Source organism: Salvia splendens, chromosome 5 (assembly GCF_004379255.2).
Source record: "Salvia splendens isolate huo1 chromosome 5, SspV2, whole genome shotgun sequence".
NCBI classification, from domain to species: domain Eukaryota; kingdom Viridiplantae; phylum Streptophyta; class Magnoliopsida; order Lamiales; family Lamiaceae; genus Salvia; species Salvia splendens.
This window is the reverse complement of record NC_056036.1, coordinates 6,924,009-6,937,665: the sequence shown is the minus strand read 5'-3', so window position 1 is coordinate 6,937,665 and position 13,657 is coordinate 6,924,009. Positions and strand designations below refer to the sequence as shown.

Here is a 13,657-nt window from a genome sequence, read left to right as displayed (position 1 = left end):
GTTTCCAGCCATTATTAGATTACTATTGTACCCTCATAATGCACAAAATAGGACAAATAATGCAACACGGGATTAATTACCCAATGTTGATCTTGACCGTCCATTTCTCTAATCTAATGGCTGATATTAAGAAGGAAAAAGGAGGAAATATAGGAAAAGGAAATGAATACATCCCTACCGGGTTTTGATCCATGCAAAAGCATTCTTAATACAAAAATGCAGAACCAAGCATACAAAAGTCATTTTTAGGTCATTGTAAGCTTATTTTTACATCATTATAGTAAGGATGACATGAAATGGTCTTAACATGACCTCAAATCCAAAGTTTAAAATATGACCTAAAACTGCTTTACAATGACCCTCCGTGTTTTTGTTTAATTATTGACCATTGGATTGTCAAATCTCATGGTCAGGATTTGGTCTGGATTTTGTATTGAGATCAAGTTTTGTATTGATCATTTTCCCATCCCTATATATATATATATATATATATATATATATATATATATAGGGAGATGATCAAAATAAGTATGTGTTTAAATCCAGAAATGCAGACCAAATCTTGGCACTAGGATTAGATGATCTAATGGTCAATAATTAACCAAACATACGGAATGTCATAATTAAGCAATTTTAGGTCATATTATAATATTTGGGTTTAATGTCATGCTAAGATCGTTTTAGGTCATGCTTTGTTAGCATGACCTAAAAATTACCTAATTATGACCTAAAAGTGACCTAATTATGATATTGTTATGCGTTTCTGTATTTAAATCTAGTTTTGCATAGATCAAAACCCTATATATATATATATATATATATATAGATGTATTCATTTCCTTTTTGCTTATTTTCTCATTTTCCTTCTTGATCTCAGCCCCACGATTTTGTCATCCGACGGTTAGATTAGTGCCACGTGTCATTTAATAATGCAGATTTTCCATTGAATAATACACACCGACTAATAATGCACCATTATAGTGTAATAATGCAGATTTTCAGTTGAATAATGAACACCGACTAATAATGCACCATTATAGTGTAATAATGCAGATCATCTGGACCGTTGATGAATGAGATCTAACGGCTCATATTAAGAAGAATAAATGATCTAAGGGATGAATAGGAGAATAACGCTCCCATATATATATATATATATTTATTGTGTCACACTGGGGTTTAGAGGGGGTTCGTTACCATCATTTACTGCATAACATAAACCACTTGATATCCATTTAGATATAAAAATCAACGTTCAAGATTTCATCTATAGTACCTGATAAGAATTAATATGAGATTAATTCCTATTGAATATATTATATGAAAAGAGAGCATAAAGGGTGGAAAGTAGCGTAGAGGAGAAACCGAATGAGATTAATAATTTAATTCTTCATTCTGCTTGATAATAATAAAAGACTCCACACATATTTATAACATGTCTCGTATAAAAAGATCTCCTATAAACTAGGAAAGCAAATCAAATCCTAACCACTATGGAAAGTAAATAAAATAATAACAACTAAATAATACTAAAGCATAAATAAACTAAATAAATATACAAATAGAATATCAACTATAAACTAGGAAAGCAAATCAAAAGTAAATCAAAGCCCAATAACTATGGAAAGTAAATAAAATAATAACAACTAAATAATACTAAAGCATAAATAATCTAAATAAATATACAAAGAGAATATCAGCTCCCTTCCGGAATAAAATAGAATATCATGTCCCTATCAACTCTCCCACTGTGGAAAACCACATTGCCCTCAAGGTGGAAGTCAGCAAAATAATCTTCCATCTCATTGTCGCTGTCTTTGTTTGGATCTTCGTCTGCAAATAAAATTGTATCGTTTGGGACCGCAACGAGTGATGGAGAAATCATCTTTGGGCATGAGATCTCTTTAGCAATCATCTTTGGGCATGAGATCTCTTTAGCAACTTCATTGTTGAATATTATCGAAGATGTTGTTGAGAGTGAGATTGAATTGCGAGAGAAAACTTTTCATTCAATTATGAGGAGCGAATTTTACATAATGAATATTGGGGAAAACTTGAAAAACAAAAGCTAACATTTCCCCCGTTTTATTATTTCAAAACTAACCTAACTAACAATTAAATCCTACGGCTAGGATTTAATCTCTTCACTAATCCACATCCAACGGCTCCTGAATCTTCACAGTCGATGCATGCCTTCCTTTACTTCAAGCTCAGTACAAGTCATTGCATCTAAGCAATTAACTCCTACAAATCTCCACCTTCATTGCTTAGATGAATATCCTAACATCACTGCAGACTGCACAAACTCACCAGCCTCAGACATAACTCGAACTTCTCATTTGGCAGTGGTTTGGTCAGCATATCTGCAGGATTTACTGTTGTGTCAACCTTGAACAACTTCACTTTTCCATTCTCTACTTCCTCTCTCACGAAGTGCAACCGCACATCAATGTGCTTGCTGCGTTCATGGAAAACTTGATGTTTTGCTAAGCTCAAAGCACCATTGTTGTCACAGCCGATTGGAACTGCTTCTTGCTTCACCCCAAAGTCAGTAGCTATCCCTCTTAACCAAGAACTCTCTTTCACTGCTGCTGTCAATGAGATGTACTCAGCCTCAGTCGTGGATAGAGCCACTACATTTTGCAATCCCGACTTCCAACTCACAGCTGCCCCATATAATGTGAAAATATATCCAGATTGGGACTTTCTTGTGTCCACACTCCCAGCAAAATCACTATCACATAAACCAATCAGAGCATTTTTCTCATCATAGTCACTGCTCTTAAACAAAATTCCCAGGTCTCCTGCTCCCTTTAGATATCTGAGAATCCACTTTAAGGTTTGCCAATGTTCTCTTCCATGGTTGCTCATGTATCTACTGGTGCAGCTGATGGCTTGTGCCACATCCGGTCTAGTTCCTATCATGGCATACATCACACTTCCTACCAAATTCGCGTATGGTATGCTCTGTATTTCCAGCTTCTCCTTCTCACTTTTTGGAGCTTTTTCCACTGAGAGTCTGAAATGTTGTGCCAGTGGGGTTGCTGTCACTTTAGAACTGTCCATCATGAACTTCTTCAACACCCTTGATATGTAGTCACTTTGATTCAGCCAAATCTCCATTTTGCTTCTGTTTCTCACAATATTCATGCCAAGAATTCTTTTGGCTCCACCTAGATCCTTCATATCAAAGGCCAAGCTTAGATCATGCTTAACTTTCTGGACTTCTACTCTTGATGCACCTGCTACTAGCATGTCGTCAACATATAAGAGTAAATAAGCCACTGCAATCCCTTTTTCTTTCTTGATGTATATACATTCATCGTAGCTAGACCTCTCAAATCCATTGCTTAGCACATAATCATCGAATTTCTTATGCCACTGTCTACTGGCCTGTTTTAAGCCATATATGCTCTTCTTGAGCAGACACACCTTGCTTTCCATTCCATGTCTGATAAAACCTTCTGGCTGACACATATAGATCGTTTCCTCCAGATCCCCATGCAAAAAAGCTGTCTTGACGTCCAATTGTCCAAGCTCCCAGTCAAGTTTTGCTACCACAACCAGCAGCACCCTTATTGATGTGTGTTTCACCACGGGTGAGAACACCTCGTTGTAGTCAATCCCTTGTTCTTGAGTGAACCCACGAGCTACCAACCTAGCCTTGAACCTGATCTGTTGGTTATCAGCTGATTCAATTTTCTTTTTAAACAACCATTTACAAGTCACCAGCCTTCTTCCCTCCACCTTATCAACCAAGATTCAAGTGCCATTTTTGATGAGGGAATCAATTTCCTCTATCATGGCTTTCAGCCATTTATCCATGTCTCTGCAATTTATAGCCTCCTTATGTGTGCTTGGTTCAGAGAACTCAATTTCCTATGCCATACATACAACATATCAGAGTCTGCATATCTGGCAGGAGGCTTCACATTCCTTCTTCTAGCTCTATCCCGAGCCAGCTGATAATTTGTAATATCTGGTTGGTTGTTCTCATTTTCATTCTCTCCATGATCATACTGTTGCATATCATCTTCCTTATCAGTGTGCTCCTGGTTCTCCACCTCAAACTGAGCTACTTGCTGAGCTTTTTCTACCAACTTAGCTGAACTTTTGAAAGGCATCTCAGTCTCTACAAAGGTTACATCCCTGCTCACCAAGACCTTATGATTTTCAGGTTCCATACACCAAAGTCTATAGCCTTTCACTCCTTGTTGGTACCCCAACATGACACATCTTAGGGCCCTAGCATCCAATTTGGTCTGCTTCATATAGGCAAAAGCTTTACAGCCAAGTGGCTTGAGTTGAGAGTAGTCTCCATAGCTGCCATACCATCTGAGATCTGGGGTGTCTCGATTTATGCTAGAGGATGGACATTTGTTGATCAACTTCACTGCAGTAGCCACAACCTCTGCCCAAAACCTCTTCTCCAAACCAGAAGCCAACAACATGCACCTCACCATCTCCATGATTGTTCTATTGGCCCTCTCCGCAACACCATTTCGTTGAGGGTTCAATGGAACAGTCCGATGCCTTTTAATGCCCTTGGATTGGCAGAATTCTCCAAACTCTCTAGACACAAACTCCAATCCATTATCAGTCCTAAGGCACTTCACCACACACCATTTCTCCTTTTCAACCACAGAACACCACTCCTTGAACTTAGAGAGAGCCTCTGACTTTTCTTTGAGTACATACACCCAAAACTTTCTAGAGTAATCATCAATCACAGTCATGTAGTATTTCCCTCCACCAATAGACAACACAAGGGAGGGGCCCCACAGGTCACTATGCACATAATCTAATGGAGCTTGAGATGTGTGTTTACCTTCCTGGAATGGTAGTTTCTTGGCTTTCCCCAGCATACACTCCTCGCATAAGCTCCTCATTAGTACTGGAGATAACCTCCCTGTGCACCAATTCCTTGACACTACCAATGGCCGGATGTCCCAACCTCCTGTGCCAAGTATCAATCGATTCTCCTTTGACCACATTTGCCTGATCATTGATCACAATGGCTGATCCACAAAGATAGTACAAGCTTCCATTTCTTCTGCCCTTCATCACCACCACTCTATCTCTTCTCACCTCCATCACTCCATCAGATGATTGAAAAGAACAACCCTTCCTCTCCAACATTCCCAGAGATATAAGGTTTCTTTTCACCTCTGGTATGTATCTAACATCACTCAGGATGGTTGAGGAATTATCATCCATTCTAAATCAGATCTTGCCAATCCCTTCAATCCAGCATATCTGATTGTTCCCTAATACTACAGAATCATGAGCCTCAGAAATCTATTCAAAAAACTCAAGAGTTGGACACATGTGCAGACTGCACCCAAAGTCCAAAATCCAAGGTTCACTACATGCTTTCTCCATCACATTCAGGGCATGAGTGGTCTCTGGCTCTTGTACACAATCGGCACTCGGTTTAGGGGGACCATTTTCTTGCGCTTGCTTCCTTTTCCATGCGAAGCAATTCTTTTTAAGATTACCTGGTTTCTTGCACCAATGACAAGATCGCGTCTCCCTCTGATCAGAGCCACCAATTCTGGAGATTTTCTTTTCCTTTTTGAACACTTTCTTGCCTTTAAACTTTCTGATATTCAAGCTTTCTGGGGTCGCTTGACTCACTTTCTCACCGCATTTATGAATTTCTTTGGACCTGATAGCAGATTGCACTTGCAATAAAGTGACAGTCCCTTCCCTTCCAAACAAGATCGCGTCCCTCACTTGATCGTTCGATTTAGGCAGCGCATTCAACAGAAGGATGGCTTTATATTCTTCCTCGAGCTTCACATCAATGTTTTCGAGGTCGTCAATCGCCTTATTAAAATCCTCCATCTGCTCCAAGATATCCTTCTCCTCCACAAACCGATACGGATAAAGCCGTTGCTTCATAAAGAGCCGATTGGCCAGTGATTTCGTCATTTACAGCTCCCCGCACCTCGCAAGAATCCCCATTGCCGTGGTTTCTTTCGACACCTCTCGCAAAACCTTGTCGCCAAGACTCAAGATCACCACGCTGTGTTCCTTCGCAAGTACCTCCGCCCGCTTGATCTTAGCCTTCTCGTCAAGTACCACGTCTGGATCGTCCTTGTTTAACGCATCCGCTAATCCCTGCTGTATCAGCAATGCTCGGATCTTCATTCTCCAAAGACCGAAATCGTTCTTTCCAGTAAACTTCTCCGCTTCAAATCTTGAAGCCATTTCCGTCGATCCAGAGCTTAATCGATGTCAGATCTCAACGCCACGTCCGCCGTTCCCACAGACGGCGCCACTTGTTGAATATTATCGAAGATGTTGTTGAGAGTGAGATTGAATTGCGAGAGAAAACTTTTCATTCAATTATGAGGAACGAATTTTACACAATGAATATTGGGGAAAAATTGAAAAACAAAAGCTAACATTTTCCCCCTTTTATTATTTCAAAACGAACCTAACTAACAATTAAATCCTACTGCTAGGATTTAATCTCTTCACTAATCCACATCCAACAGCTCCTGAATCTTCACAGCCGATGCATGCCTTCCTTCACTTCAAGCTCAGTACAAGTCATTGCATCTAAGCAATTAACTCCTACATTCATTGACTTAACCAATGCCGACAACATTAATTTTTGGGCTATGAGCATTTGGAGGAAATTTGGTTTTCACCAAATTCATTGCCTCATCTAACACTTGTGGCAATTTGTTATCATTTTTTACCGTCTCTTCGATGAAGGGATCAGACTCGACATTTGTTGTTGGCTCATCGTCATTTTTTGCAACGGGCTCGATGATGGAATCAGATGTGGCCTCTTTTTTTTTTTGCTAAATATGCAACTGCTTCCATAATTTTATTGAGAAGTTTATTCGTCTCGGCGAAGTAAATGATATTCTCATCAAAGTTATGATAAACAACATACAGAAATTCTTGCCATGAGCAATTAGGATCCGAGCATCGATACTCATGGAGCCATACCGATGCTGGATGATCAAAAAAACAACCTCACAAAAAATAGACGCTCAGCATCAGAGAACAAGTGATAGTCAAAATATTCCTGAATATCCAAAATCCACCTCACGGGGTTAACACCAGAAAACCGAGGAGGAGAGTCTAGAGGAGAGTTTGACAGCAAGACGGACGTGGTGGTAGAAATCAATAGGAGGATGAGAACCTAATGAAAGCACCAATTTGATAGGAATTAATATGAGATTAATTCCTATTGAATATATTATATGAAAAGAGAGCACAAAAGGAGGAAAATAGCGTAGATTGACGGTTTCTCCAAGAGGGAGAACTGAAGGAGAGAATGAGATTAATAATTTAATTCTTCATTCTGCTTAATAATAATAAAAGACTCCACACATATTTATAATATGTGTCGTACAAAAAGATCTCCTATAAACTAGGAAAGCAAATAAAATCCTAACCACTATGGAAAGTAAATAAAATCAAACAACTAAATAGTACTAAAGCATAGATAAACTAAATAAATATACGGAGAGAATATAAGATCCATTCTAGAATAAAATAGAATATCATGTCCCTATCAGTACCCTCACTGTTCCCTCATAGTTGAGTCGTTTCCATATATAATAGTAACTTTTTTTCTATTTCTTACTTTACTCTCTCTTACTTTATTCACTTTTTTACTTTCTCCTTTTTACTTTTTTTATCTATTTATTTAACACCCTAACCTTCATTTCTTAAATCACGTGCCGAAAAGTTTCGCTTCATTGCAGCAGAAGGCGATTCCGTCGCCTTGGCGGCCCCCACACTCCGGCCCGACATCATGTGAGGGGGTTCAATCAGGGCACGCAGTAGCCCGTTAAGGGGGAGGCCTTATAACCCACTGGCTGCCAGAAGCCCATCTCCCAAGGCCTCACACTTGTGCCTGAGAGATGGAAGCAACTATACGACAGCAGTGAGATTCGAACCCAGGCTCATTGCAGCAAGATCTGCCCCTCCGTTGCCAACTGCGCTCGCTTCAACTTTGAGGGAACGGTGGGAGTATGTTAATAGAAGCAAACATAGAATATCAATAAAAGGTTAATGAAGTCTAAAACGATTTTTTTCACATGAATTATTTCAAGAACAATATAAAATTAATGAAATTGAGATTACAACTTTGAATTCCACATAACTCTTTCGACTTAAATTGTTGTTTCGTAATACTACGTATATATGAAATTGGAGGTAATCACACAAATATTCTAATAGTATCCTAATTACATATATTTTAATAACAAAAATGTAAAAAATCATTAAAATATCAACAAATATATCATATCATATCATATCAATGGAATACGAACCAAATATCGCCGTGCCTTTTGAGATATTATTATTTGAATCACCGCATTCAAAATATTTATGATTTGTATAGGGATCTGTATCTGTTGAAAAAAGGAAATTGCTATAGCGACTTAGAGCATCTGCAAAAAAAAAAAAAAAAAAAAAAAAAAAAAAAAAGACTTAGAGCATCTGCAGCGCTGGCTCGTTGCCAGCTCGATCTCGTCTCACCGAGATGAGCCAGCCAGCGCTGCAAACATCCGTCGCGTCGCGTAGCCCGGTGTCGAGAGGAGGTTGGTGAGCCAGCTCGCCACGCGCGTTGGCCACGTGGCGAGTTCCCGTGCGGCCGTGACGCCCACTTGCCGGCCCGCGAGTGAACATCGTTTATATCCGTTGAAAATTTTATTTCTTTTTTTAAAAATTATGAAAAAATCGAAAAAAAATTTCCCCAGAAATACTAACTGTCTATTGCTGTTTTTCCAATATTTTATTTTTTTTTCTATTTTAAGCCGCCAATCACTTCTATAAATATCAAATCATTCACACAAATTATCTACCATAAAAAAAGCTCTCTATTCTCCCTCTAACACTTTACATTCTTCATCTCAAAACATTATTCTTTTTCCAAATTTAATCCATTCATGGATCCATTTGAGCAAATGGATTTCAATAAATTGTAATATTAGGATTTCAATTATGTATTTTTCGTATTTTTAGATGTGGTAATTTTCATGGTTTTTAATGATTTTATGAATTATTAGTATTAATTTAATATTTTAATGAAATATTAATTGAATTTGTTGGAAATAAAAATAAAAAATGAAATTGAATAAATAGTTAAGAGTTGAGATGGTTAAGAGATGAAGAGTGTTGTCTCTTATTTAAGGGATGAGGTAAAAAGTGCAGTGAGACACGTAAATAGTTAAGGAATGAGACGGTATTGAGATATGGACGGAGTTAATACAGCGCTTCATCATGATACAGGGGCAAAACCGTCAGTATACACACAGGCCAAAAAAAGTGATAAACTTCAAGCGCGGCATCAATTTCAGAACACACACTCTCTCTCTTCTTCTTCCGCCGATTGAGAACTTTTGCCCTTCTTTTCCTAACGTTTTTGTCTGCAGAAATCCTCGAAGCCCTAACTATAACCTCCCTTACTTATCTATTCTTTCTATCAGATCCAAAAGGTCAAAGTGAAACCCTAGCTTTGCTCATACGTCAATTTTCTTTTTCAATTTATGATTGCCCTAGTAGGGATCTCTTTCTTTCTGAGATTTAGGAGTACCGAAGAACGAATTTTGTTTATTGATCTACTGCTTCGTGCAGCAGGTACGTAAATGGGAGACGCCAAAGACAACGAAGCTTACGAAGAGGAACTCCTCGACTACGAGGAAGAAGAAGAGAAAGCCCCCGATTCAGTCATCGCAAAAGTCAACGGAGAGTCCGGCAAGAAGTGAGTTTTCTCTTCGATCTTTAATTTTTGAAGGCCTCTTACCCAATTTGCTTCTATGTTTGCTATATGTTGGATCAAGTTTTTTCGATGATGCTTATAATTCATTCCACTAGGTTTCTTTTTTTATAGTACAGTACTATCTCACTTTATTAGTTTACTGTTGTTTCTATATGGGAAACCTGTTACTTTTAGCTCGACGATTTGTGTAGTTGGTCGCTTTGTGTGTCTTTGATTTTGGTTTTGGTTTTCGGAGTATTAAATTACGGACCAATTGTCTATGAGTTCGGAGATTTCTTTTAAGAGAGGCTGGCTTGTTGTTCTAGGTGTGGATGATGTATTATTTTTTGGCCCACTTTTTTTTTTAAAATTGTTTATGTATATCGTGTCTTTTATGTACAGAGGCTATGTGGGGATCCATAGTTCAGGATTTAGAGACTTCCTCTTGAAGCCAGAGCTCTTGAGAGCTATTGTTGATTCAGGATTTGAACATCCTTCAGAAGGCAAGATACTCTATTTCATTGTTAACCTGAATTGCTCAACAATCATGCTACTGCCCATTTTCTGAAAGAGTCTCTAACTCATTATGAGCATTAAATTCCTTCCCCTTTTACTACTTATAAGATATTTGACTGTAGGTACACATGTGCAATGATAGTGAATGTTATTTGAATTTCACGCATCAAGTATGAAAGTTTACCATTCTGGATGATTTGTTTTCTTTAAACTTGCTCCCAAGATTGTGGACCATCCTAATTTTGTTTGTATGATATTTTAAGTTTTAGTTACTCTATAGGTCTTCTTCATTCATGCAAGTTTTTTACCTTTTGACATTGTTTCATTCTGGGTATTACTCAATTAGGGGTAGTTTTTTTGTATGCTGCTTAAGTTGCTATTGTTGTTATGTGGAAAAGTATTTGTGCATTCTCTTAATTCTCCATGTACATTCTTTAGATGCTTCTGTTCAGTTGTGTACTCAAGGCTATTACTTTTCTCGTTCTTCAAACTTTTTTTTGTGGATTATAATGTATCTCATAGTCTATGTATTATTCAGGTAAATCACTAACATCACTCTATCTTGGAGAAGTTGAACGGTAAAACCTTTATTAATTGAAACTGAGCGTTCCTTGGATCAAATTTCTTTGGCTCTTCACCAGTTCAACACGAGTGCATACCTCAAGCCATTTTGGGAATGGATGTCATCTGCCAAGCCAAGTCTGGTATGGGGAAAACTGCTGTCTTTGTTCTTTCGACATTGCAGCAGATTGAACCCGTTGCAGGTCAAGTTGCTGCACTTGTGCTATGCCACACAAGGGAACTGGCTTATCAGGCATGTTTCCTATATCTGAACAAGTTTGGAAGTTTGGATATGGAGACTCTGCATATATGTTTGGTTAGATATGTTTGTTACTTTGATGTTGTCTTGTCTTACTCTATATTCTCTTTACTGAATTTTGCAGATCTGTCATGAATTTGAGCGATTCAGCACCTATTTGCCAGATATTAAAGTTGCTGTTTTCTATGGTGGAGTCAATGTTAAGATTCACAAAGATCTTCTGAAGAATGAATGCCCCCACATTGTGGTAGGAACACCAGGAAGGATACTTGGTCTAGCAAGAGACAAGGACCTTTCTCTAAGGAATGTGAGGCATTTCATCCTTGATGAATGTGACAAGATGCTCGAGTCTCTTGGTATGCCTTCCTTATAGTATCACTGTCTTGAAAACATTCATGTTTCACCAAAGCATCTGGAAAAAAATGTCATCATTTGATCAAGTTATTTTACCTCTGTTCAGATATGAGAAGAGATGTGCAGGAGATTTTCAAAATGACACCGCATGACAAGCAAGTTATGATGTTTTCAGCTACACTCAGTAAAGAAATTCGACCTGTTTGCAAAAAGTTCATGCAAGATGTAATGTCCTGTGGCCAGTTCTACTTGAATTTTGAAGTCTACACTGTTTCAGTTATTCCAGCTTTCTGCAAGTGACATGTATGCCAAGAATACAGTGGTGAAAGCTCTGTATGCTTGCTGTATCATGCTTGCCTATGATCTAATCGACATCTGATGGTTCATTTCAAATGGTTTGGTGGGCAGGGTTTTTTTTGGTAGTCTTTCATCTATATAGAAGGTGGTCCAGAGTTGTTTTTTTTGTAGTCTTGTGGGTTTTTTGTTTCTTCAACTAGGTATTTTTTCCTGTGCTTTTTTATAGAAATTGAGAGGAGAGGGATGGATTGGAAACTTGAGTTGGTTATGTAGTTGGAGAAGTAGATGACTTTGAGCAGCGGTGGTGCACTAGTAAAGTCTCTGCAAGGAGTGATTCAGATGAACCGGGACCTCAATTCGGGCCATGCACGTCATCAATTCATTTCATACTGGATAATCATTAGCTTCTCATGGGCCCCTAATATGCTTTACTGTAACATTTCTTCCTTTCAGCCTATGGAGATATACGTTGATGATGAGGCGAAGTTAACCCTTCATGGTCTTGTACAGGTTTGGACATACACAATATAGTCCTCATCAATTTTTTGAAGTTGCAGTAAATCGTTTATGGGTATTGTGAATAACAGCACTACATCAAACTGAGTGAGCTGGAGAAGAACCGGAAGCTGAATGATCTGCTGGATGCATTGGACTTCAATCAAGTTGTTATCTTTGTCAAAAGTGTCACTAGAGCTGCTGAGCTGAACAAGTTGCTTGTGGAGTGTAACTTTCCATCGATTTGCATTCACTCTGGCATGTCGCAAGAAGAAAGGTCCCTTATCTCTGAACTTTCTGTTAACCATATAAATTGATGTCTTTTGTCCTCTGATAAAAGGTGTGACGTGCATTGCAATTTTATTTAGATTAATTAATATTAGTTGGAGATAGAATGAATGCTATGTTGGTACTTTCAGTTTTTTATGCTGAATGGGTTTGATTTGCAGATTGACCCGTTACAAGGGATTCAAGGAGGGACATAAGAGGATTCTTGTAGCAACTGATTTGGTAGGAAGAGGAATTGATATAGAGCGAGTTAATATTGTGATCAACTATGATATGCCAGATTCTGCAGATACTTATCTTCACCGGGTATGATCTACTTCATCTTCCTTTAGTTGTCAGTTTCTGAAAAAAAAACTAACTCTTAAGTTTCTGTTCCTATCCCCCATGTCTGAAGGTGGGTAGAGCTGGGAGGTTTGGCACCAAAGGACTGGCCATCACGTTTGTTTCTTCTGCCTCTGATTCAGATGTTCTAAATCAGGTTTGTTAGTGGGATTTGGGGTCCTTCAGTAGAAATTGCTTATTGGATCCTTTCATTTTATGTGACATTCCCCTACTTTATGTTACAGGTACAGGAGAGGTTTGAAGTTGATATTAAAGAACTACCTGAACAGATTGATACTTCCACATATAGTAAGCATTTATCTGTCTGCTTTTTACTAGGTCATCCAATCATTGTATTTTGATGTTTGATCTAGGGACCAATGCTTTTGTTTCCTATAATTGGTTGTTGTGTGGTGGTCTGTTTAATTGAAGCTTACACTATCATTGGTTGTTGTGCAGTGCCATCGTAAAGCTTAAGTGAGGCGAGGGAGAGGGAGAGTTGCTCTTGGTTATTGAAAAACTCTTGCTATGAAAATCGACAATGGCTGCTCTAATTGTTGTATTGTTGCACCTTCTATTAACTTTAGGGCGGTTGGCATCAGATGAGATATTATCACCCGGATTTTAAAAATATCTGATGCCGATGTTGCATAATCTCGTCTGTAGACCATATTTAGTTACAATCTGTTTTTGTGGATTGCTTAATCAGATTTGAGGTAGCTTTATTTATGTTTACAAAAAATCAGCTCTTTATCAGTTTTTCCGGCAATCTATTCTGAGACTTCCATAGTTACCATGTGCTGTCATGATTTGGAGCTATGCCTCTTTCTATC

The 13,657-nt window shown here is 38.2% G+C and overlaps 1 protein-coding gene across 2 annotated transcripts; it reads left to right on the top strand.

Annotated features, from left to right (window-relative positions):
* Positions 1–9,309: 9,309 nt before the first annotated feature.
* On the top strand, positions 9,310–13,597 carry LOC121804458 (DEAD-box ATP-dependent RNA helicase 15-like). Of its 2 annotated transcripts, none has more exons than XM_042204013.1 (12): positions 9,310–9,470; positions 9,613–9,736; positions 10,136–10,236; positions 10,891–11,063; positions 11,194–11,425; positions 11,530–11,648; positions 12,174–12,230; positions 12,308–12,492; positions 12,665–12,809; positions 12,898–12,981; positions 13,070–13,133; positions 13,284–13,597. In XM_042204013.1, exons 2-12 carry the CDS (start codon positions 9,621–9,623, stop codon positions 13,292–13,294), a joined length of 1,287 nt encoding a protein of 428 aa, XP_042059947.1. In that variant the 5' UTR covers positions 9,310–9,470; positions 9,613–9,620; the 3' UTR covers positions 13,295–13,597. The 2 variants fall into 2 exon arrangements, with proteins under 2 accessions (XP_042059947.1, XP_042059948.1); XM_042204014.1 differs by having other exon boundaries at positions 9,316–9,470; positions 9,610–9,736.
* The last annotated feature ends 60 nt before the right edge of the window (positions 13,598–13,657 follow it).